The 24,977-nt window shown below is 38.4% G+C and overlaps 1 protein-coding gene, 2 long non-coding RNA genes and 1 pseudogene across 5 annotated transcripts in view; 2 read left to right on the top strand and 2 right to left on the bottom strand.

Moving 5' to 3' along the window:
- The window catches only part of LOC118727508, a 28,849-nt gene extending 25,146 nt beyond the window's left edge, over positions 1 to 3,703 (bottom strand). Inside the window, exons 1-2 of the long non-coding RNA XR_006742569.1 lie at positions 3,301 to 3,703; positions 651 to 656 (exon numbers count right to left, since the gene is read on the bottom strand). This is a non-coding gene — a long non-coding RNA (uncharacterized LOC118727508). The remainder of the gene's footprint in view (positions 1 to 650; positions 657 to 3,300) is intronic.
- On the top strand, positions 1,281 to 23,909 carry LOC118727510. Its single transcript, XR_004990592.2, has 3 exons — positions 1,281 to 1,293; positions 2,591 to 2,596; positions 23,705 to 23,909. It is a non-coding gene; the product is annotated as an uncharacterized LOC118727510 (long non-coding RNA).
- On the bottom strand, positions 3,729 to 4,664 carry LOC118727505 (annotated as a pseudogene).
- Positions 11,169 to 24,552, top strand: RAP1A (RAP1A, member of RAS oncogene family). 3 transcript variants are annotated; one of them, XM_036453354.2, is made up of 7 exons: positions 11,169 to 11,258; positions 13,137 to 13,205; positions 15,298 to 15,354; positions 17,080 to 17,220; positions 18,897 to 19,040; positions 20,455 to 20,570; positions 23,856 to 24,552. In XM_036453354.2, the coding sequence occupies exons 1-6, from the start codon at positions 11,202 to 11,204 to the stop codon at positions 20,539 to 20,541; spliced, it is 555 nt and encodes a 184-aa protein (XP_036309247.1). In that variant the 5' UTR covers positions 11,169 to 11,201; the 3' UTR covers positions 20,542 to 20,570; positions 23,856 to 24,552. The 3 variants fall into 3 exon arrangements, with proteins under 3 accessions (XP_036309247.1, XP_036309249.1, XP_036309248.1); XM_036453356.2 differs by lacking the exon at positions 18,897 to 19,040; XM_036453355.2 differs by lacking the exon at positions 13,137 to 13,205 and having other exon boundaries at positions 11,175 to 11,258.
- The last annotated feature ends 425 nt before the right edge of the window (positions 24,553 to 24,977 follow it).

Below are 24,977 nucleotides of genomic sequence, written 5' to 3'. Positions count from 1 at the left end.
CTGGTTGGCCTGGCTGGAGATTGGGTGAGAAGTCTCCCATGCTCTTTGGAGAATGGGACACCTTGATTGACATTTCCACCAAAACTTTAGTGAGGGAGACAAGGGTTATTTTCCAACAGAGAGTTGGGGTGCTATTCTAAAAGGAGAAGGAAGAGACACTAGACACGCAAAAATAACAGATGTCCGCTGCACACCAACTCTTGATATCTGCCCACAGAGGGACAGCTGGTGAGGCGGACATGGATCACGGCTAGATCATGGAAAATTTCACAGGCCTGGTAATTTGTTTGGGCCTTTTCCTCTAGAATAGTGAATCTTTTGGGAGGGGGTCATAGATCCCATTGAGAATTTGAAAAATTTGGACTACATATTTGGCTCTCTCCCCCTCCATAAAATTGTACTTATGCTTAAGAAAAATAGTTTTGTTTTGTTTTTGCAAATTCTTGTGCTTTTTAGAGTACATCACGGGTTAGTGGGAAGAGGGGCTAATCTGTTCATCTAAAAAGTTAAGAACTCATAGGGAGAGGGTGGTCTATCCTATTGAAAGATTTAGGCAGGGGAACCACAATAGAGCTGTGTGTTAAATAGGTCGTTGGAGGATGGTTTTGAGGGATACCGGATTGGAGGCTAAAAAGCAATCACAATATTACATCTCCCTCAGCTTTTGATATTTGCATTTTCTTGATTCTCCTTAATCTCTTTGCTATGGAAGGATTTGTCTAAGAGATGATGCAGGCCTTAATTAACACAGTGGTAATATGGATGAAAAAGGCAAACAATTTAAAGAAACATTTGGGAGATAAAATTCACAGAACTAACCTGGCTGTTAATTGTATATGGGAATAGAGTGGGGTATGTCTTGTATGTTTCTAGCTTGCATGACAGAGAATTATAGAGGCCAGATAGGAGAGTTGATGATAAATGTGAGGAGGGACAACTTTTATCTTCTGGGTAGGGCTTAAGGAAAAGTGATTGGACTTGACAAAAGGAGCAATGGTTGGTAAAAAGATTATTGTTTAATCTGAGGGCCCAGATAAGATTTCAGGAATTTCTACCAGTGGCATCAATTACATAATGCATTTTCTCCAGCAATGAAGAGAGGTTTTTAAGATTCATTCATGGTTGATGGTTATACATGCTGATTTGGGGGGAGAACACAGGATACATGGGATAGAGGCAAAGAATAACTCAGATAAAGAGGGTAGTAATGATAAAGATAGAGCTCTTATGCCATGCTAGGCACACTTCTAAGGGTATTTTTAAGGTACTAACTCTTTTACTAAAAATAGCCCTGTGAAGCCCTAGCTCAGTTTGGGTGTTAAACCATGCTCAAAAGGTTGCTGGTTTGATTCTCTGTCAGGGCACACACCATTGTTCAATCCCTAGTGGGTGGCATGAGGAGGCAGCTAATCGATGTTTCCCTCTCACACTGATGTCTCCTCTCTCTGTGTAAAAATCAATTAAAAAATAAAGAATTCCACCACTGTGAGCAAAGAAACCTACTGAAACAAGGCTTCATTTTGAACTTGAAAGAATTAAGAAACTGATATTAGAATATAGGTTACTAGAGACTTAGTGCATGAAATTCGTGCAGGGGAGGGGGTGGGTCCCTCAGCTCGCCTGTGCCCTCTTGAAGTCTGGGAGCCCTCGGGGGATGTTTGACTGGGGGCTTAGGCCCACTCCCCCCAGGAGAGGCTCCTGCCACCGTCACAGCACTTGCCAGCAATGAGCCCAGCTTGTGGCTGAATGGCGCTCCCCCATGGGAGTGCACTGACCACAAGGGGGCAGCTTTTTCATTGAGCGTCTGTCCCATGGTGGTCAGTGCACATCATAGTAACCAGCTGTTCTGTTGTTTGCTCAATTTGCATATTAGCTTTTTATTACATAGAATGTTGTCTCATGTAGGATATGTTATCTCAATCCTTCATCACCCTAGTTTGTTGTATGGTCTTCTGGTTATTAACTATTTTTATTTAGTTTTATAGTAGTTAGATATGGCAAGAAAATGAGATGAAATACACATCTGAAAATTTTTTTCTTGGATTTTTTTTCTTTTACTAAAAAATGAAGTATGAGAAAAGTTTCGTAGAAAACAGCAGTTTAGGTTGACAACGTAGTCATAGAGTCATGTTGCCTGAATTCTGATCCCGCCTATGTAAATGACTGTCTGTTATCTTTGGTAAGATACTTTTCTTAGCCTCACTTTCTTTAGCTATAACAGAAATAATAATAATATATTCATGAAAATTCAATGGTATGGCCTGTATAAAGTACTTACCATGGGCCATAGCCGGTTTGGCTCAGTGGACAGAGCGTCAGCCTGTAGACTGAAGTGCCTCAGTGATTTCGGTCCAAGGCACATCCCTGAGTTGCAGGCTTAATACCCAGTAGGGGACATGCAGGAGGCAGCCAATCAATGATTCTCTCATCATTGATGTTTCTCTCTCCCTCTTCCTTCCTCTCTGAAATCAACAAAAAATATATTTAAAATAAATAAAGTGTTTACCATGGAATATTAGATGTTACCGCTGCTTTATTATCTCTTCTGTTAAATCAAAACTTTACTACTTACTCTGATTTGATTTTTGAGGTTACTGTTCAGTTCCAATTGGATGTTTAGCAGGCAGTGTAGTGTTTAAAGGAATATTTAGTACATTGTTTGTTTGTGTTTTTTTCCAGCTAAAATAAGTTAAAGATACAAAAGAATGAATGTTGTCTTAGATTCCTAAGACCTGGGAAACCGGTCTGCGTGCTTTTATGCATTTGGTTAACCTTAATGCCATTCAGAATGTCAGACCAGTTTGTGCTGACTTCCGTTCCTCTGCTAGAAAGCCTTCAAAAAGAATTACCATAGTGTTTTTTACGTCATTGGGGCCATTAGGAAAAGTACTTGTTACAACTATGAAGACTCAGAGAACTCATTCCATTTATTTATTTATTTATTTATTGAAAACTTTGTTTTGGTTTAGAATTCTAACAATATGAGTAATATTTGTAGAGTGCTTTTTAAAACTTTGTCTCATTTGATCTTCACAATTCTGTGAACAAGGTAGGATAGATGGAATAATTCCTACTTTTTTTTTGGTTTTAAAACTTTTACTGCAATATAACAAGGAAGTAAACAGTAATTAGACACCTATCAATTTTCCCCAAACAAACCAAGAAAATGTAAACAGAAAAGTAACTGCCTATACAGTTATAGCTTCTCAAATCATATCAGAAGGGTCTCACATTTAATGATCAAGATATTTTAAAATAGCGGTATTTTCACTTTAAGAAAAGGTTCCCCTTCTTTTCCACCCAACCTAAGTATCTAATATGAAAGAATGGGCTTTCTTGACATTAATTTTATACTTATTTGAAGCAGCAACAATAACCATCAATTATTTGGCATCTCTTTGCAGTTGTTCCAAATTTGTCTCAGTTTCATAAAGCCGTTATCCAGTGTTGCCATGAAATTGAAACTGTGGATTCTAGGTAGCAAATATTCTTTCTGAAACCAATGTTAAGTCAAAGAAATATAAAGCAGGACATTACACTAAATTTCTGGATCTAGTACACTAAAAAGAGTGAAACCTAGGAAGTTACCTACTGTTTTATACAAGAGATAGAGACCTGCAAAAGCTGCTTTTTTGTTGCCTCTTTTACACACTGTGGATCTGCAGCATCTGCTGATTGAAGCAGGCATGCCCTGTATTTATCCTAGATCCCTCCCTCCCACCCTCAATAATCTACTACCTTATACAGGTATTGTGGATGTGAGCCCAAGTCATCCCAGACAATCCAGTGAACAAAGTTAGTGTAATGAACTGGTGTGAAGTGTGAGATTAAAAAAAAAAAAAAAAAAAAAAAAAGTCCTTTTCAATCTTCATCAAAGTTTTGCTGTAGAAGAAAATTGGCAGCCAAGTTCTCATTCTTCTCACAAGCAAAGGATGCTTGTATCACAAGTCCTTCAGGAAACCCTAAAGCCTTCAACCTTTCTCTAGCTTCTTTTTTCTGAGGCATTACTTAAATGTATTAATAGTTCATGTGACCACTTCCAGCTTCTGCAGTTCCTCCACTGCCTCCTCCACTCCCTCCTCCTCCTTGACCACCGTTTGAATAAAATGCTCCTGGTGTTGGCTAATTTGCTGCAGTAATTGAGGATTTTCTCGACCTATCTGTTGTAGCAACGCTGGAAGCAGGGAAGGAGACTGTTGAGTAATCTGTCTCATCTGTTGAAACTGAGGCTGATTCCAGAAAAATTCAAGGGGATGTCCTCCAGAACTTGTTGTATTTGTTGCTAGACTGAGAAGGCCCAGAAGTAGCTACTGGAGGGGGATCAACCACAGCCTGTCTGTCTCTGTCTCCAGGAATTCCCATTAAAAGATACTCCACTGCTGGATCAGGGTTGTTGAAACTGGCTCTCAGGGCTGCAATTACTTGCTCTCATTCCTAGCCCATTGACATGATCTCAGTTACCATACACAAGTGCACTTGCTGCATCTTCAAAAAGATGTGACTGAGAAGAATCTCCTGATGTACTGTCAATTGATGCTGGGCTCGTAGCCACTGGTGTTTCTGCTGGCTGTTCTACAGGGTTCTCCTGTTTTGTGGCACTAACAGGTGCAGGTTCAGAAGATGCTGTCATTGATGCTGGAGTGACAGATGTGGGTGTGGCATTACAGATCTAAGGGAGGGGTATAAACCAAGATACTGGTGTTTGACAGAAGAGGAAGACATGGCAAGATATAAGAGGAAGAAAGAAGCCGAGTCTCTATTATTCTGTTTGGCATCCAAGGACAGAGATCCAATAAATGTCACTACAAAGAAACAGCGGTGTAAAGAACATTCTAACTGTTAGGGTGCCCAGAAACGGAAGGGACTGTTTTGTGAGGGTACTAGATTTGAAAGGCTAGATTGTCTGCCATATCCATATCTAACGGTGTTTTTAGAGTAAATTGCAATAAAAGAAACATTATTGTGAGGCATATTTTAATATTTAAAACAAGAAAAGACAAACAAGCTATTCATACACCATGTTATAAAATTTGCTACATATAAGTTAAGCTTTTATTATGCGTGGTTTACAAAATTAGGATTTCGAAGGATTTCTTTTTATTATGTTGGGATTACTGATCTGTTTTGTCTTACTCATTACTTTTGTTTACTTTTCTTTACTATTGTTTATTTTTCATTTTCTAATTCTGGTTGAATTGGTCAAGTTTCTTTGTCCATTTTTTCCTGGAGTGATTTTTAGATTATATATTATCCAGTTTTTGACATTACCTTTTTCACATTTAGATTTATATTTTTTCAACATGCGTGTATAGAGATTCAATATACTTATCCTTTCCCCAAGCAAGAGGAAAACTTTAACTTACCTTAACTTTCTGACTCCTTCCAAATTATGAGATTTATTTCCAGATTTTTGTATATATTTTATAGGGATAATTATATTTCTGGGTATAATTTTTTGCTGGTTTATGTGCTTGCCATATTTCTTATTCTTGTGCCTTTCTATTTCTTGGGTCATTTCTGTTTTTTGTTGGGTTATCAATTCCGGTAATTATATAATCATTTAGTTCTTTTTGTTTATATTATTTATAATTATGTTGTTTAATTTACAAACATTTTGAGATGATGTATTGATTTCTAGTTTAATTGCATGATGGTTATAATATATACTCTGTATGAGTTCAGTCCTATGAAATTCGTTGAGACCCGATTTGTGGCCCAGCATGGTCTGTTCTAGTAATGACCTATGGGCACTTAAAAAATGTGTAACTTGCAGTTGTTGGGTGTGGGGTTCTATATATATCTGTTGGGTTAAATGTTAAAATCTAATTATGATTGTGTATTTGCTTAGTTTTTCCTTTAGTTTTGCTTTATATATTTGCCTTGTATTTTATTTTAATTTTTTCCTATTGAATACTTATTAATGTGATTACTGATATATTTGGATAGCTTGTCATCTTTCTATTTACTTTATAATTGTCCATCTGTTCCTTTATTTTTCCTTTCTTCCTTCTGTTTTTAGTTAATAAACCATTCCAAAATGTAGTGGTTTAAAACAACTGTGGAATTAGGGAGTGGCTCAGCTGGGTGGGTCTGGCCTGAGGCCTCCAGGGTGTGTAGTCAGATGGTGGCTGGCTGGGTCCTCCTGAAGGCGTCTGTATTCACTGTCCGGGAGGACTCACAGCCAGGGCTCCTCAGGCCACCGTCTCTGTGGTCTCTCCAAGCGGCAGCTTCAGGCAGCTTGACAGCTCTGGTACCCTCTAGCTTCAGAAGTCAGACATCACTCAGACGGTTTTGTTTACTAAACCCGTCCATATTCAAGCGAAGGAATATCTTTTTTTCCTCTAGAAACTTTTTAGGATTTTTGTCGTCACTTTTAGTGGTTTGAAATTTCACTACAATATTTTCAATTTTGAATCTCTGATGATAATGGTGGTAGTGATGATGATGATTGCATTCACTGGGCACTTTATATCTGAAGAGTCCTAATTTTGCTATTTACCTCTGGAAAAGTCCTTCTCTAATTTCTTTGGCTTTTCTGTTTGATTTCTAAACTTCCTGTCAGAGAGCTGGCAGAACTTGGGATTTATCCTTCTTACCTCTTTTCATACATTCTCTCTCTGTCCTTTGTTCCGCATTCCTTTCATGTCTTTCATGGGTTCAGTAGATTGGTTCACTTACTTGCTTTTTAGTTATGTCCATTTTTCTTTTTGGCCCATTTACTGAACTTTTTTTTTTTTTTAATATATTTTATTGAATTTTAACAGAGAGGAAGGGAGAGAGATAGAGAGCTAGAAACGTCGATGAGAGAGAAACATTGACAAGCTGCCTCCTGCACACCCCCCACCGGGGACCTGCCCGCAACCAACGTACATGCCCCTGACCGGAATCGAACCTGGGACCTTTCAGTCTGCAGACCGACGCTCTACCACTGAGCCAAACCGGTTTCGGCTGAACTTTTTTTTTTTATCATCATAATTTATTTCCTAAGTTTCCCAATGTGTGTTTCACAAATTTCTTTAAGGTTATTACATTTACTTTACAGTCTTCTATAGACCCTCTTAACTCTGTTTTCTTTGAATTTTATTCTCTTTATTATATTTATTGCCCCTGTCAAATTGTTTTCCTCAAGTCTTTGATTGTGTGCTCTTGCTGGGAATCCATGTTGGCCTCTAATAGTGTGAAGACAATTTATAAGCTTCTTTTATAAGTATAATGTCTCATCACTTTATCTCTCTGCATCCTCCTCCCAAAGTACTTGTCTTGAGAAGAATAAGAAGAAAATACAATATCAAGAAGATCCTCTCAATGAGAAAATACTGTGATTTCATGTTACAAAAAAAAAATTGAACTTTGATGTACTATGAAGAACACTGTTCTTTATTTCAGAAAGTTAAATCTTAACCATGATTTCTATATTTACTCATCATTAGCCACTCCTAACCATACCCTCAGCATGTTGTGGTCAGTTTTAAGTTTTAAAATATACATGGCTTCTATAAATATTTAACCAGCAAAATAACCTCTTGCTAAGAAACTACCTTCAGTGTTTTTTTTTTTTTAATGTAAACTTTTTCCTCTAAAATTTCTTTAATAAATTTTGTTTTGTAGGTTGTTGTGGAGAAACTAATTTGTCTTATACTTAGTTTACGTATTTAAAAACAGAGTTGGGATTGATTTGTGTCAAAACAACAATGAAGTTACATATTATTTTGTGATGTTTAGAAGTGCTTTTGCTGAAGAAATAATAAAAAATTGCTATAACTCTGGACCATGTTAGAGACTCGAGATTGACTTAAAATTTAAACATAGTGTAATGTTTATTCTTGTCCTCCTATTTGTCAGGGAATCTTAACCAGAGTGAGAAATTTTCTGGTGCTGTGTTGAGAGTGTAGGGCACAAGAGATTTCCATAAAAAGGCAAGGGATTTGCTTGGAAGAACATAGTGGTTTTCTAACTTGGCAGTAATGAGTTAGAACTAACTCCTTTAAAAGAAAATATTAATTCACATTATTCCTTATTGGGTATTTGTGTGTGTGTCTTTTTATCTGAGCTATACATTTTTGTATTTGCATGTGTGCATATTGACTTATATTTGTAAGCCATGGTATTTATATATAAAGAAAATATGACTTTGGAATGTAACTATCTTGCTACTTGAGTTGAGGATCGGCCAAATATTTTATTGTTGCAGAATACCCAAAATAATTTGGCCATGTCTGAGTGCTTTTCCCAAATTCCCTTGCCTCCGGGGGTAATTTGGAGAGTATAAGTGAACCTTACTATATTAGGATTCCCTCTTAAAAGATACACATTTTTGGATTGAATGAAATCACCTCATTTTGAAATGACAGCAATCCTAAGACATATCTTTAGGGCCTAGAGAAGGAGTTATGGATATGGAGAACTGTCTGGATGAAATACATGCTCTTGTGTTTAATTGTCAGTATTTTCCCCCCTAGAAATGGGAGAATCACTTGATACAAACAGAGGAATGGGTGACTAGTGTCCAGAATATACCTCCCCCATTGCATTTTTCCCTCAGGTTTTCTATCCGTCTATATATATGGCTGTTTCTCAGAGCTCAGTTCTTCGCTGTCTTCTGTATTCACTGAGGAAATGCCCCTTGGCTGATCATCTTTGGTTTCAACTACCTTCTTTCATAACAACAGCTCCTACATCTCTGCATCAAGCCCCCTGGTTTCTGCGAGCTTCCAGACTCTGCCTGCTTTCCCACAGGAGTCTCAGAACAAGTTTTGGCTGGAAGCATTAACTTTCTTTTTAAACCTCTTTTTGTAGTTCTTGTCTTAATGGAAGATATGCTACCAGCCACCTAGTTTCTCCAAGCTAGATATCTGGGAGTCACCATCGACTCCTTCCTTAACCTTAATAACCTCTAGTCCGCGGCGGAGTCTCCTCGGCATAGAAGCATTGCTCCCTCTTCAGCTAGTGCTGCTGTAACTCTTTTCCTGCTTCTAGTGTCTCTTTCCTCCGTCCACTTTATGTCCACTTTATATACTGTTACCAGTTACCTTTCCGGAGTGTATATCTAACTAAATGACTTAAAATCAGTTCTCCCCCACCCCCCATTGCTTGCTTACTAGATAAAATGTAAGCTCTTTTTAAATATGGCAAATGCCTTTGCAAGCATTGCCCAGTCCCCATACCCAGCCTCGTTTTTCAGACCTTTCATACCCTTTGTTCTGGCCGCGCTGAGCGACGTGGTCTTCCCTGGATCTTCCCTATTTCATGGTGTGGAGTGTTCGTTCAAGGTGTGTCTCTGCTTGGAATGCCCTTCCCTACAGGCTGGAGCATTCTATTTGGTTATCGCGTAGCTGTTATGTAACTTGCATGAAAAACTGCACTTTCCTCTGACCCTCCACCCCTTTAATTTTTTTGTCTCTTGTAACTTTGTTCACATCTTATGGTAGTTATTTTTTCTTCCTCTGTGAGCTACTTGAGGATGGGAAACATATGCTTTTGATTTGTGTGTCCCTGGCACCTCCTATTGAACTGATACCTAGGAGGTGCTTTGAAAATGTTTGATTCAGAGCAACAGTCATACTCGCCATTATGTCTGTTGCATAGTCCAGTATTTTATCCTTACTATGTTACTTAATCAGCTTTGGCTGCTATAACAGATTATCACAATGGGATGGCTTAAACAACAAGTTTGTTTTTCACACATCTGGAGGCTGGCAAGTCCAAGGTCAAGGCACTGGCAGGTTTGGTGTCTGATGGGGACCTGTGCCTGACGGTCTGGTATCCTCACAAGGCAGACAGAGAATTGAGTTATTGGATCTCTTATAAGCACTCTAATCCCATTCATCAGGGTTCTGCCCTCATGACCTCATCTAACCCTAACTACCTCCCTAAGTCCCCACTTCTTAATACCATCGGATTAGGGGAAGGTTTCCAATGTAAAAAATCTGCAGGAGCCCTATTTGGTTTGGCCCAGTGGATAGAGTGTCCCGGGTTCAATTCGGTCAAGGGCACGTTCCTTGGTTGCTGGCTCCTCCCTGGGCCCTGGTGGAGCGCATGAAGGAGGCAGCCAATTGATGTGTTTCTCTCATCGATATTTCTCTGTCTCTCCTCTCTTCTACTTTCTCTAAAAATCAATGGGAAAATATCCTTGGATGAGGATTAAAAAGAGAATCTACAGGAAACACATTCAGTTAATTACACTATGTATATAATTGGCTCTCTGAGAAATTTCCCTTTTTCCCCCATTGAGTTTTCTTAAATTCTATTGAGCAATAATTTACATGTAATAAATGCACCTATTTTAAATGTACAGTTCAGTAAGTTTCGATAGATGCATGCACCCATGTCAGCACCACCGCAGTCAAGATACAGATCATTTTCATCACCTCCCAAAGTGCCCTTATACTCCTTGGTTGTCATCACCCCTGCCCTACCACCACTGTTCCCAAGCAGCTTTCTGGCACTGTAAGTTCATCTTTCGTAGAATTTCATATAAGTGGAATCATACAGTATTCACTCTTAAGTGTTTGGCTTATTTTGCTGAGTGTTTTTTAGTTCATTCATGTTGTGCATCAGTCAGCACAGTTCATTCCTTTATGTAGATCTGTCTCAGCATTTTCTTCCCACCTGAAGAACTTCCTTTGCTTGTTATAAACGTGTTCTGGTGAACCCCCAGCTTTTTTTTTTTTTTAATCTGAAAAAATTATTTTACTTTCATTTTTGAAGAATATATTCATTGTATTTAGCATCCATCTAAACTTTTTTTCTCTAGCCTCTTATTATAGAATTACTATGATATTTTAAGCATGTATGTGCATTATATTAAAGCTCATAAGTAAATATCAAAAAAGTACATAAGCTGTTTTAAATGAGAGCTTCATAAATAATTTAGTTTATGACTATACTTATAACTGCTAATTTTAATCTTATTTTCTGATCAAACACTCTTAGAAGTAACAAACAGGCTAATGATTGATGCTAGTCAAAAATGATCTTCAATGAAGTGAAATGCTTGGCAGTAATTCTATAATTAATGTTAAAGTGTGCATGGTTTACTGTGCAACCTCTGTCTTTGCTTTGATATTCTTAAGGGGAAAGCAAACAAAAATAAAATCTCATTTCATGTAATGGTTGTACTTTCTTAGGCTAATCTTATCATATGTAGTTATCTTCTTTTTTTTTTTTTTTTTCAGATTGTCAGTATTTAAACAGACCACACCATGCGTGAGTACAAGCTAGTGGTCCTTGGTTCAGGAGGCGTGGGGAAGTCTGCTCTGGTAAGTTAGCCACCTAACTATAACCAGCTAGTGTAATACAAGAACAACATTGCTGTGTTTTTGCTTTGAAACCTCAAGTCACTAAAAAGAAAAGGTGTCAGTGTTTTTTATATGCTTATATCTGATCCAGAGGGGACAAGGATTCTTTCAATAACCATGAATGTGTAGTTTTATAATGGTGGCTTGTTCATTTTTTCGTTTACCAAATATTTATTGGTTACCTACTACAGTGTTCATTATTCAAAAGAATAGATTGTTTTCATTTTTAAGAAATTTACATTTCAGTGGGAGAGACTACACTGATACTATAGATAGCGGTGGAGAAAGCCCTGCCCTGCCCAGACTTAGGTGAACGAAGGCCGTTTTTTGTATGCGTGCTGTATTTATTTGGTAATTGTTTATTAAGCTTCTGCTGGGGTTGTGACTGAACACAAATCATCCCAGTCCCGCACACAGCTTCCATCCACTGGGAGAGATGTGATAAGTACATGGTTAAACAAAGAACCGCTTGATTGTAATTGCAAGAGAGATGACTTTGAACAAAAAGTACAAATTGGTGACAAGTAAACCTAAATTAGCATTTAAACAATTCTGAGAAAAGTTGACATTGCTGGGGCCAGAGTGAGCATGAGGGGAAGTAGAGATAAATTAGGTGAGAAGCAGGCGAGGGCCAGATTAGGACTTTTTTTTATCCTCACTTGAGGAATGCTCATTGATTGTGGAGGAGAGGAGGGGAGGTGGAGGGAAAAAGTGAGAGACGTTGATGTGAGAGAAACATCGATTGGGTTGCCTCCTGTGTGCACCTCGACTGGGGATCAGACCCGCACCTTTTTGGTGTACAGGATGGTGCTTCAACCAACCAAGCCACCCTGCAGGGGCAGGAATAAGGGCAGAAAACAATTTTCTTCTAAGCCTCTTCCCTGGACCATACTTTGAAGACTTCTGCTCTAGTATAAAGCATATTAGAAAGTTTAAAGTTCTTGGTATGATTATATCCTGAGTTTCCTTTGAAGAAAAGGAGATTAGTAAGAGAAAGATGCTTGAAGTTTACTATATTCCAGTCAATCTATTTAGCTTAAGCTAAAACCATGTTCAAAATACTCCTGGGTAACTTGGTGTCATGCACTCAGCCCACATCTTTACCCTTTTCTCTAGGATTAATGGGCCAGATCCTGTTTAAAGCTGTCCAGGAGATATTTCACAGTCATCTCTGTACTTCTTTCCATTTGTCAAATGATAAAATACCTAGTTTCTAGTCTGCTTTACAGAAATCCTAGTGATACAAGTAGGTAATCTGAAAAAGATTTGTAGGCAGCATTTGCCAACAAAAGCATAAGGCTTCAGAATCAGGATGGTGTACATTTGAATTTCAGCTGGTGTGAATGTGAAATATGAATGTGATTATAAATGTAATAAATCCGATACATTTTAATTCTCTTTTATCTTTTCCCCAAAATTAGAAAGGCTGGTTCAAGACTTTAAAATTTAGAACCTTACGTCTGTCTCCTTTCAGAGCAGGAGATAAAAGTTATATGTAGATATACAGAGGAGTAATGGGAGTTTACTGGTAATTTTCATTTTTTAATAAATTAGAATGTGTCGTTATTTGTATCTTTGTTGCATTTTAAAACATAATGCACGTAATAGTTAGCAGTGCAGTGTCAGCAGTGACATTGCTGACAGTTTTGAACATGGCCATCTCCTTTCATAGTAAGTTACTCTTACGTGTCAGCATGTCCTTTATATTGAAAGGTAATTTCCCAGACTTCTCACATACTTTCATTTGATCTTTACCACATTTTGAGGTTAATAACATTTAGGGGAGTTGATTTTTTAAAATTCTTTAATTTTTCTCTGCCTTTTTTTTTTTTCTTTTAGACAGTTCAGTTTGTTCAGGGAATTTTTGTTGAAAAATATGACCCAACGATAGAAGATTCCTACAGAAAGGTAAAATATGAAAATTAAGTAACTTTTATGCTTGAAGTTTTCCAGTGACTGAAAGTTTATGTTTAGTTATATAATAACTTTAAAGAAATTTTATCTTTAAACTATAAAAAATTGGTTGTTGGATTCTGTATGATACCATAATGGTAGATACATGTCATTATATATGTGTCCCAACTCCTCTGGTGTAAACTTTGGGTTATGCATGGTAATGATGTGTTGATATAGTAAGTTCATCAGTTCTAACAAAATCAACTCAAGTGGGGCATGCTGATAGTGGGGGAGGCCAAGCTGGGAGCAGGGAAAGGGTAAACTGGAACTGTATTTTTGGCAAGTTTTCTTGTGAATCTAAAAAATAAAAATTTTTAAAGGGGAAAAGTTGATCTTGGCAAAATATGCTATTTTACTTAATTACAAGATTAGCTAGAATTATGGATAATTTTTATGATTGTATTTCCCAAACCTTATGGGGTGGGTGGGATGGGTGGTGGACAGAAGACAGTGTTATAAAAAAGACCACAACTAACAATACACAAAAAAATAAAAAAGAAAGAAAGAAATATTAAACCTACCATTCAACAATAAGAAATTAAGTTCATCGAACTGTACTGACTGAGCAATTTCATTTTCTGCACATTGGATATAAAATGGTGCTCTAGATACTTTGAGGAGCTCCAGGCCTAATTCATTATTCATTGGATGTGCCCGTTTACAGATTGGGCAGGCTACCACATTCGTCCCACAAGTGGTGAGACAATGAATTTGTGGCCACCAGTGGTGTTCCCCAGTGCCAGATCTGACAAAGAAGTAGAGTTTAAAATAGGCCTCAGATTAATTTTAGAGACAGTGTTGCATTACTGGGATTTTCTCCAAATAAGTTGCTGGTTAAAGCTTTAACTCCACATGGAGACCTGTACCCGAAATGCAGGAGATGGACCACTTTTCTCCGTCCCTTCTTTATGAAAAAGTGTCCACACAGCTGAGAGCTAGTGCTCTCTCTAGGCCAGCCTTCTCCTCTTTTATAAACACAGCTTTCCCTGCCGGTAGCGCTCCCGCAAACATGGCGAACGTTCCTAAAACCCATGGGAATTCTGTAAGAAGTGTGGCAAGCATCAGCCCCACAAAGTACCATGTACAAGGAGTGCAAGGATTCTCTGTGTGCATGGGGACCTTGGCACTGTGACAGGAAGCTATAATGGGCAGACTAAGCCGATTTTTTTTAAGACTAAAACTACAAAGGAAATTGTGCTGAGGCTTGAATGTGTTGAGCCCAACTGCTAATATAAGAGAGTGCTGGCTATTAAGAGATGCAAGCATTTTGAACTGGGAGGAGATAAGAAGAGAAAGGATCAAGTGATCCAGTTCTAAGCCTCATATTTTATTTTATTATATGATATATTCACTTCAAAAAAATAAAACACTAGGAAAGTAGAGTTCAGTTATAAAATTTCACCTTATGCACACAGCTTTTCCAAAGAAGTATCTTTTTCCTCCAGTCCTGAGAACTACAATATATGAGTTCAGGGATACTCATTAGCAGCTCTGTTTGTGTTCTTTGTATCTCTTAAACTAACATTTTCCTGTGTATTAAGTTTGGGATATAATATATTTCAGTAAAACTTTTAACATAGTAAGTTGTCAATATTTCTTTGCCCCCAAACCTTGTTTGCATTTGGAGTAAATTTAATAATTTGTGATTTGTTTTCTTAAAAAAAGAAAATATGAATAAGATAATATGAATAATCATTTTAGGCATTTTTTTCTGTTAGAACTGTACCTATTGATATTTTCCTTCAATTTTTCTTAAGTCATAGAATTTGAGTACTAGCTTTCTAGTAGTAACAAAAGTCATTACTCAGAGTTTACAGTGATCAGAAAATATCTAAGCCCAACATTGATAGTCCTGGCTTCTATAATATTAATAGAAAATGCCTGAGACTTCCTGTTCTTAATTTTAATACCAAGTTAAGTCTCACCGATCCAGCACACTCTGGGGAAGGGCTTTGCTTTGTTCATATGCACTGGAGTATAGATGGGGGGAAACAGATTGAGGTTTTGATGTTACTTTTTCACTTTTCTCCCCTGCCCTCAACAGCAAGTTGAAGTAGATTGCCAACAGTGTATGCTCGAAATCCTGGACACAGCGGGAACGGTAAGCATGCTTTCTCCTTTTATGATAGATTTCAATCTGTGAACAGGTTTTATCATCTGAATAACTCCTCTGAGTAAAAGTAATTATTATGATCAAGAACAAATTCTCTAACTGTAGGGCTTCTTAAGTGTTTTTATGTGCATGAAACCATCGATGGTGGACTTAAAGCTCATCTCTCACTATTAACTTGTATGTTGAGTTCGCCCATGGACTCTCTGTGTTGGGTTTCTTCTCCCTGTGGTCAGGTAAGGATGATGCTGTTACTGCCTTTTTTTTTTTTTTTTTTTTTTTTTTTTTAAGGTATTTCAAATCCAGAATCACTGGATTTAAATGAGACTTTGTCTCTTGGCATCAGAGTCATTCATGTTTATAAAGATTATTTTGCTTTTATTAGTATTTTAACATCTCAAGGGGATGGTGACAGACACTTGTTTTTTGACAAAACTCTTTAGGGTTATTGGGAGCCTCATTCTTCTTATCTTTAAATGAGTACAATAACCTGAGTATATCTGGTTTCAGATCACTTTTTACTCCTTGAAGATTTTTGCTCACTCCAGTACTGCTTCAGTTAGAACTCTTGGTGGTTTTAGTGTGCAGATAGAATCTCTATAGATGTTGTAGATAATCCAGTAGCCTGGCCTGTCAGCTCCTTGACCTCCATCCTGCTTCAGCCGTTCACGCCCATGGTCTTCCCTTCTAGAGGTGTCGAACTCAATCAGAGAAGGGGCCAAAATCTAAAATCCAGCCTAAATCGCTGGCCGAATGGTTTACTGAACAGTCATAAACTGTCATTGTGATGGAAACGCAGCGGAGTGCAGTGATGACAGCGCGGTGCGGGCCACATTGCAAGGCCTGGCGGGACGGATTTGGCCCGCGGGCCTTGTGTTTGACACATGTGCCTTAGACTATGTGATTGCCCATAACTGTAATACCTCCCAGTCTCCTTCTCAAGCACGACATTCTCCACTTACCACTTCTGTTTTTCCACCTCACTCTCTTTCATACCCCTTAACTTCATTGGAACCTGGTTCCATTTATCCTAGCATCTTTGATTATTCCTCATACCCTCCACCCCCTCTTCACATGGCTTCATGCCCATGGTCTCCCATTCCTAAACCATCTCCTGCACATAATTCTCAACTGCCCTGACTTTTCGGCAGCCTTAGATCAGTGGTTCACTATATATTCATTTGGCTTCCAGGAAACAACCCTGGCTTGGTTTTATTTTATTTTATTTATTTATTTATTTATTATTATTATTATTATTATTATTGCCTGTGTCCTTGGTTACTCCTAAGTTTTCTTTTCAGATTTGTCTTATCTCTACACGCTCTTGATTATAGAGAGCCTCCAGGACTTGGGCTTCTGTTTTCTAGCAACACTGCCTTGAAGTTACCTTTATTAGCACCAAAATGATTTAATTAGGATCTATTAGTAAAAAAGGAAAGCATGATATATCGTTTTTTCTAAGCCACACAAAAGTAAATTAAGATGGTTAAAATTTTCTCTCTAATTCTAGTTTATTGTCATTATTTCCAGTCAGGTAAGTAGAGAGCAGGCACATTCACCTCAGGAGTTTAAAGAAACCATGCATCATGTCTTCTGTTTCCTGTCATGATAGCATGGAAACAAAAAATGCAGTATTTCACTTGTGATTATTCTGATTTAAGTTATCCTAACGTGTGTTCAAGAAATCGTGTTTATAATTGCATATTTTTATTTCAGGAGCAATTTACAGCGATGAGGGATTTGTATATGAAGAACGGCCAAGGGTTTGCACTAGTATATTCTATCACAGCTCAATCCACGTTTAATGACTTACAGGACCTGAGGGAACAGATTTTACGGGTTAAAGACACAGAAGATGTAAGTATTCCTCTCTGTGTAAGACACCACCATCTCTGTGGCCGAATAAGTTTACCTTTATAAATTTACTTACAAATTGTGTGTCTATTGAGATAGTTCACAAGGAAGGGCAGGAATGATGACATGCCCCTGCTCTAAAGGTAGGAGTGCAGAAGCAGGGAGTGGAAGAAGGCTGGTAGAAGTGAGGCTCGGTCAGCTTTGAGAGGCGGACGCTGTGTCAGAAACAGTGTTCAAAGAACATTACTAAGAACCGTAATTATTTGTTCCTATTTCTAAAGTTCTGTTGGTATATTTTTTACTTACAGGTGTTTTTATTATGTTAAAAGATTTTCATTTTATTATTTTTTAAAATATATTTTTATTGATTTCAGAGAGGAAGGGAGGGAGAGATAGAATCGTTGATTGGCTGCCTCCTACACGCCCCTACTGGGGATCAAGCCCACAACCTGGGCATGTGTCCTTGACTGGAATTTAACCTGGGACCCTTCAGTCCGAAAGCTAAATGCTCTATCAACTGAGCCAAACCAGCTAGGGCAGGTTTTTATATTTTTAATTTAATTTTTGTTTTAGAATTTTTGTCTTATTTGGCATTCGTTGTTTTTGTGCCTTTTTGCAAAGGTGAAATGTATATTTTACATGTCCACTTTAGTTTTGAACTATGAAGGCTTTCCTTTCAGTTGTATCAATCAGGATATTAAATTTCATTTGTACCTTTTTCTCTTTTGTATGTTCTCTCTCATTATTAATGGGAACATATGCACCGCTCGGGACCTTCACTTAGGTAATATTGTAGGCAGGATGGATTTATACCATATGATTCATGACCAACCATAACCTAGTGAATAGTCCTCTTCCTTCCCAGGACCAATTTATCTAAGAGAGTTCTGTTTTCTTAGGCAGATACATGCAAATCACCGAATTCTGGTGATGTTAATCATTTTATCCATAAAACAAACTAAAAACAATAGAGTTGTAGGTGCTTAGTGTTTCATCTGACTCATGATAATCGCCTGTTTTAGGTACAAGATCCACCATGTCCCTTAAATTCTTTTGTATCGTGCCATCACCTCACAAATGGCTTTGCTCTGTGGGTATCTTTGAACAAGGGTGTGGTACAGTTTGTTAGCAATCTGTTTTATCGGAAGTAGGGGCTGTGGATGGACATAGCCAAGCATTTCTGGTATGGAGAAAAAGGGAAGACGTTACTTCTCTGGCTGTATTTTCTCCTTAACAATCCATCTGAACTGATCTCAGATTTGGATGTCAGGTATAGGAGCAGAACTTGTTACTGCTCCTGTATTGGTCTTGCCACTGCTTCTGGCATTTGTTGGGACTGTGAGATGAAGCACTTGAACCACAATTAGGCCTCCGAGTACATTCTTCAGATTTTTCCACTTGGAATTCAGCTATCACTTGTAGCCCACATGGGAATTTTTGGGATTATATCTTTAAAATAATTAGCAGATCAATGTAGTAAGATCTCTTCCATAATTTTTCTGTCTCTTCCCCTGCCATCTACCTTCTCTCTCTAGCACTCATGTTCATACCTTTGTTTAAGCACTTGGTGAAGCATATGGTCCTCATTTACACATTGCAATTGGTGACAAATAGTTGCTTACTCTTGAGGATAAGTAACAAGTATGTTAGTGTTCATTTTGTGTCATTCCTTCCCACAGGTTCCGATGATTTTGGTTGGCAATAAATGCGACCTGGAAGATGAACGAGTAGTTGGCAAAGAACAGGGTCAGAATTTAGCAAGACAGTGGTGTAACTGTGCCTTTTTAGAATCTTCTGCAAAGTCAAAGATCAATGTTAATGAGGTAACCTCTAGCTGCTGGGCAGCAAAGACGAGTGTCTTTTTAGTCTCCTTTAAGTTAACAGCCAAAAACTATTGAAGAAAAAAAAAAAATCTTTTAAGTAATTCTTTGTTTGCATAAAGTCACTTAATGAAGACATTCATATTTATATGCAAAGAGGATGTTTAAGTTAAATGAATATGTTTAAAGTCCTGCTAAGCCTCATCTGGGGTGGGGAACCTTCTTTCTGCCAGGGGCCATTTGGATACTTATAACATCATTCGAAGGCCATACACAATTATCAACTTAAAAATTAGCCTGTTGTATTTGATCAGACATTTATTTTTTTTTAAAACACTTTTTTTTAAATATGTTTTTATTGATTTTTTACAGAGAGGAAGAGAGAGGGATAGAGTTAGAAACATCGATGAGAGAGAATCATCGATCAGCTGCCTCTTGCACATCCCCTACTGAGGATGTGCCTGCAACTAAGGTACATGCCCTTGACCGGAATCGAACCCGGGACCTTTCAGTTCGCAGACCGACGCTCTATCCACTGAGCCAAATCAGTTTCGGCTGATCAAACATTTAATTAGCTCACCCCTAAAGCCTTGGCAGGGCCAGACCCAATATTTTGTGGGACTTATACCGCCTGCGGGCTGGATGTTCCCCATCCCTGCTCTAGACATGTGTCAGAAAGGAGTATATGAAAAGTCACATCACTCGTGTATTGTGCGATTGCTTATGCAGATATGTATGAATAGGTTACACAGTCAGTAGGAAACCACAGAAATTAAAGTAGTTGCTATAGTGATTTTATAGAGAAACACTACCTCATGGATATCACAGAATTTGGTGAGTCTTGCCTCCCTTTAGCGCATGACTCAAGGGAGAAATCTGAGTGTGGACTGTAATTCACTCTCTTTCTGGCTGATACAGCAGGTGCACAAAGCTTTTTTTGTCCATGACTTAAGCACTCCACTATCTTAAGAACGTAGCTGTGGACAGGAATGCTTAACAAGTAAGCTGCCTGACTGAGTGTGAAAGGCCAAAGTTGACTGGATCCCTAAAAGATTGGTGCAGTCCCCAGCTGCCACCACCAACCAAGCGACAGCTTGAGGTCCCCTTTCCTTTTGTTCTTTTCAACATCATTTTTTTAAAAGACGTTTTCTCCTTTCCTGGAAGCGCATAAGCTTCACTTGCTGGTGTGCTTGCCATGGGGAGCATCCCAGCAATCCCAGAATTCAGCTCGCTCACAGCCTGGTGGGAGCGGGGAGCACACTAGGTTATCACAGCCTTGTGTTTTCTCTTTGTTCCTCTCCGGCCTTCGGTTCTATAGTCTTTTTATCTGAATAATATTTAACAGACCCAAGAAAATTTTGTGGAACAAGGTCTCAAATGTTGGTTGAATAAGTACATGTTTCTTGTTTCCATTTAGATATTTTATGACCTGGTCAGACAGATCAATAGGAAAACACCAGTGGAAAAGAAGAAGCCTAAAAAGAAATCCTGCCTGCTGCTTTAGGCCCACAGTGAGCAGCAGCTCTGAGCCAGGTGAGTGCCGAGGGCAGAGCACGTGCCTCTCTTGTCCTTGGCTTTGTTTTGGGCCGTCTCCAACCTTCACCACTTCTCATGGCACCTGATGAGCTATTTCCGGCTTCTATAACTTGTAAATGTGATACCTCACTGTAGCTGTGCTCATCTTGTGGGTAATTTGTCTCTCTTCCCATGAGATTCTAAGCTGTGAGAGAAGGCCGGTGTCTGTTTCACTCACCACGGTGGCCCCAGTTCCTGGTGTAGAAGAACCTTCAGAAAGTAGTGATTGAGTGAATAGAATGGCCACCAAGGTCACTCCCAAATCCATGGCCAAAATGAAGGGGAACAGTGAAACAAAGGGCTTGCAGAGAGGCTGATGCGCACATTTGATGAATTTTTCCAAAGTGAACATACTCACATCTGAGTAAGAATCTCCTCCCCCACATGGAAGCCCTGCCCTGAATCCTCACAGCGTGGGTTAGTTCTGCCTCTGAAATTAATGCAAACAAGACGTCTGGCTTCTTTTACTGAAAAATGTGAGGGTCTTTTTGAAAATTATTCTGATTGTATATAGTAATAGTTCATTTTTATTACATAACTATCCTGACAATATGTTTATACAGTCTGCTGTTGATGGGCATCCGGATTCTTTTGGGGACTAGTAATTCTGCTGCACATGTTCTTGTACAAATCTTTGTACACATGTACATGTATTTGTTTGGTGTATATCCAGGAATGGCATGGTAGGTTGTACACTGTGTGTATGTGGCAGCTTTTGTAGACACCACTAAAATGTTTGTCAAGCCGAAACCGGTTTGGCTCAGTGGTAGAGCATCGGTCTGCAGACTGAAAGGTCCCAGGTTCGATTCCGGTCAAGGGCATGTACATCGGTTGCAGGCACATCCCCGGTAGGGGGTGTGCAAGAGGCAGCTGGTAGATGTTTCTCTCTCATCGACGTTTCTAGCTCTCTATTTCTCTCCCTTCCTCTCTGTAAGAAATCAATAAAATATATTAAAAATAAATAAATAAAATGTTTGTCAAAGTAGTTGCACCTATTGCATGCCTACCAGCGGTTATGAGTTCCACCTTCCCCAGCTTCAGTGTTGTTGCTCATTTTGTTATTTTTTATATTTTTTATTGATTTTTTACAGAGAGGAAGGGAGAGAGAGATAGAGAGCTAGAAACATCGATGAGAGAGAAACATCGACCAGCTGCCTCCTGCACACCCCCCACCGGGGATGTGCCCGCAACCAATGTACATGCCCTTGACCGGAATCAAACCTGGGACCTTTTAGTCTGCAGACCGATGCTCTACCACTGAGCCAAACCGGCTTCGGCTGTTGCTCATTTTGACTGGGTGTGTGGTGCTACGTCAGTGTGGTTTGGGTAGTTGCTTTATCTCAGGTACAGTTGACTTCTTTCCAATGTTTTGTCTGGAGGCTTCGAAGTAGTAATTGACTTTAAATACTGCGTAAGTTTTTATTAAGTGAGCCAATCAGCGTTAGCCTTGAAGCTGCCTATCCAGTAAGAAACCAGGCCCTTATGGGGCCGTTTGTTTGTTTTTTGTAATTCTGTATTTAACAATTTCTGCTTTTCTTCATCTACCGCATAAGCAATACCATAAAAGAATATGTTTACCCAATGAAGTTATGTAACTTGTAAACTTGGTCTATTTAGAGGAAAGTCAAGTTTCCACTTGAGAATTGGTTGTGCTAACTCCTCTTGGGTCTGTTCAGTAGATCACCTCTTGCAGAGCCACACAATAGCTGGAACGTGCCTTCTTAGACAGATGAGAGAATGTCTCTCTCTCTGGGGAAACAGCTGGGTGGCAGTTTCAAAGAAAGAAGAGGAAAAGGGGCAGAAGGGCAGGAGCATGGCATCACCTCTGAGAGTTGGATTCAGGAAAGACAGCTTCCGGCCAGATGGTTGCTTGAGGCTTAGTGGAATCGATTCATTACTATAAATCATCAGCTCCCTGAAAGTGGTTATTGTTGAAATTGCTGGTACTTGTGAGTGTTTAGGTAAGGGTGCAAGGTAGAGGAAACGGGGGCTCTGGAACACATTAACTCTCTTAGAGGTGACTGGCTTGTGTATGTCATTACCTTGGCTGGTCCTGGTTTAATTTCCAATTCTCAGAAATGGCCATTAAACTTATACTTAAAGGAAGAGGTGCCATCTCCTGGCCTCTTGTGAAAATTCACCCTCACACATCCTCCTGTGTATTGTGAGATTTGCCGTAGAGGAAAGATCTTGGCCTAGATCTAGAAATAAGACTTTCATCCTTCCTGGTTGCATAAATTCTTGGGCTCTGCTATTAATTCAACTCATAACATAGTTAATAAGTCACCGGAGCTCTCTGTGAGTGTTTGGGAATAGGCCACTTAGCAGTCGGAATACTTTGCATGCAGAGCATTTTGTCCTGATTACGACTTGAGGGCCCTGTTGATCCCATTTGAAAAGTACTGCGATATGGGGTAAATATTTTTCGTAAGAGTATGTGAAGCTTGAGGGTAGCTTATCTAGCCTTAGCCTGTAGGCAGAATTGTGCTAGAATATGTTAATCTCTTTCTAATGTGTAACACTTTTAAAGATCTAGGAGAAAAATACATTTTTGGATAATTCTTCCTTTAACCTCTTTCCTGCTGAGCAATGGTACTGTCAGTCTTCTGCCTTTGTATACGGGGATCAGCTCTGTCCTAACCTGTATTATATTATAAGTGGTAACCCTAACAGGCACAGTCCTAAAATAGTTGAGGAAAGGCTTTCCCATGGACTGGCTGGTGTGGCTCAGTTGGTTGTGTATCCCAAGCACCAAAGGCTGCAGGTTTGATTCCCATCAGGGCACAGGCCAGGCTGTGGGCTCAGACTCCACAGGAGGCATGCAGGAGGCAGCTGATCAGTTTCACTTCCACATCAATGTTTCTCTCTGTGTCCCTCTAACTTCCTTTCTCTCTAAAAACCAATAAAAAAAATTATTTTTAATTCTCATAGAGTTTGCAGGTGGATGCTGTTTCCTTAGTGGAAAGGAACTTTCAGAATAAAATTGTAATAGGATAGAAATAAAACAAATACTGTTTTCTTCTTTATAGACAGGACTGTCAGATATATTGTAAAACAAGTATAACAAAACTACTTTTTAAACACTTTTAAAGGGAGTTGCTTAGTATAATTTGTTCTCTGGTAATGATCAGCCAAAACCATTGTTTCTTTCTATATTATTAAATATCTGCTTGTTTACTGTTACATTCTGACATCAAGAGATTAATATTTATAACATATATCTGTATCTATTCAACATTCTAGATTACAGGAATGAAGAACTGTTGCCTAATTGGAAAGTGCCAGCATTCCAGACTTCAAAAAAATAAATCTGAAGCGGCTTCTCCTGTTTTATATATTATGTGAAGAATTTAGATCTTATATTGGTTTGCACAAGTTCCCTGGAGAGAAAAAAAATTGCTCTGTGTATATCTCTCAGAAAATAAGACAATAGTATTTCTCCTTTGCAATAGCAGTTATAACAGATGTGAAAATAAATATACTTGACTCTAATATGATTATACAAAAGAGCATGGATGCATTTCAGAAGTTAGATATTGCTACTATAATCAAATGATTTCATATTGACCTTTTTATCATGATTCCTCCCGTCAGGCACTAAACGTTGAACCATTATACTTTATATCTGTAATGATATAGATGATGAAATTTCCCCTCAAACTCATTACAGCAGATAACTTTTTTGAGTCATTGACTTCATTTTATATTTAAAAATTATGAAATATCATTCTGTCATTATATTCTAATTAAAATTGTTTGTGCATAATGCTTTGGAAAAAAATGGGTCTTTTATAGGAAAAAAAAACTGGGATAACTGATTTCTATGGCTTTCAAAGCTAAAATATATAATATACTAAACCAACTCTAATATTGCTTCTTGTGTTTTACTGTCAGATTAAATTACAGCTTTTATGAATGATTAAATTTTAGTACATTTTCATTTGGTTTGTGTGTTTCTGTTATTGTTTATAGATATAAGGCCTTTATTTTATAATGACCACATTGTTTTAAATGCAACAGGTAGCTCCTTTCTGCCTGGCACCTGCAGAGCACTTGGCTTGAAACCCCTCAGTAACTGGTCATGAGGACAGACCTCCCACTGTCTGTTCTGGATGTATTTATTCCTCCTATACAGTAACATACAGCGGGCTACATAGAATAGTTTTGTATATTCTCTCTCAATCTTAAAGAATGTATGTTATTGAATAATATGTCCCACTGTGTATTATTTTTATATGTAAAAAGATAAGTTTAATACTGTACCAGGGTTTAACTTTTGCAAATCTTCCATGGCTTGTAACTTCATTAAGGGAATCTTTTTGCCATTGTTAATTTGTGCGTATGAACCCACCAATGAAATGTCAT

This window comes from Pipistrellus kuhlii, unplaced genomic scaffold (genome assembly GCF_014108245.1).
Source record: "Pipistrellus kuhlii isolate mPipKuh1 unplaced genomic scaffold, mPipKuh1.p scaffold_m20_p_24, whole genome shotgun sequence".
Taxonomy (NCBI): domain Eukaryota; kingdom Metazoa; phylum Chordata; class Mammalia; order Chiroptera; family Vespertilionidae; genus Pipistrellus; species Pipistrellus kuhlii.
The sequence above is the reverse complement of the archived record's forward strand: the minus strand, read 5'-3'. Positions and strand labels throughout refer to the sequence as shown.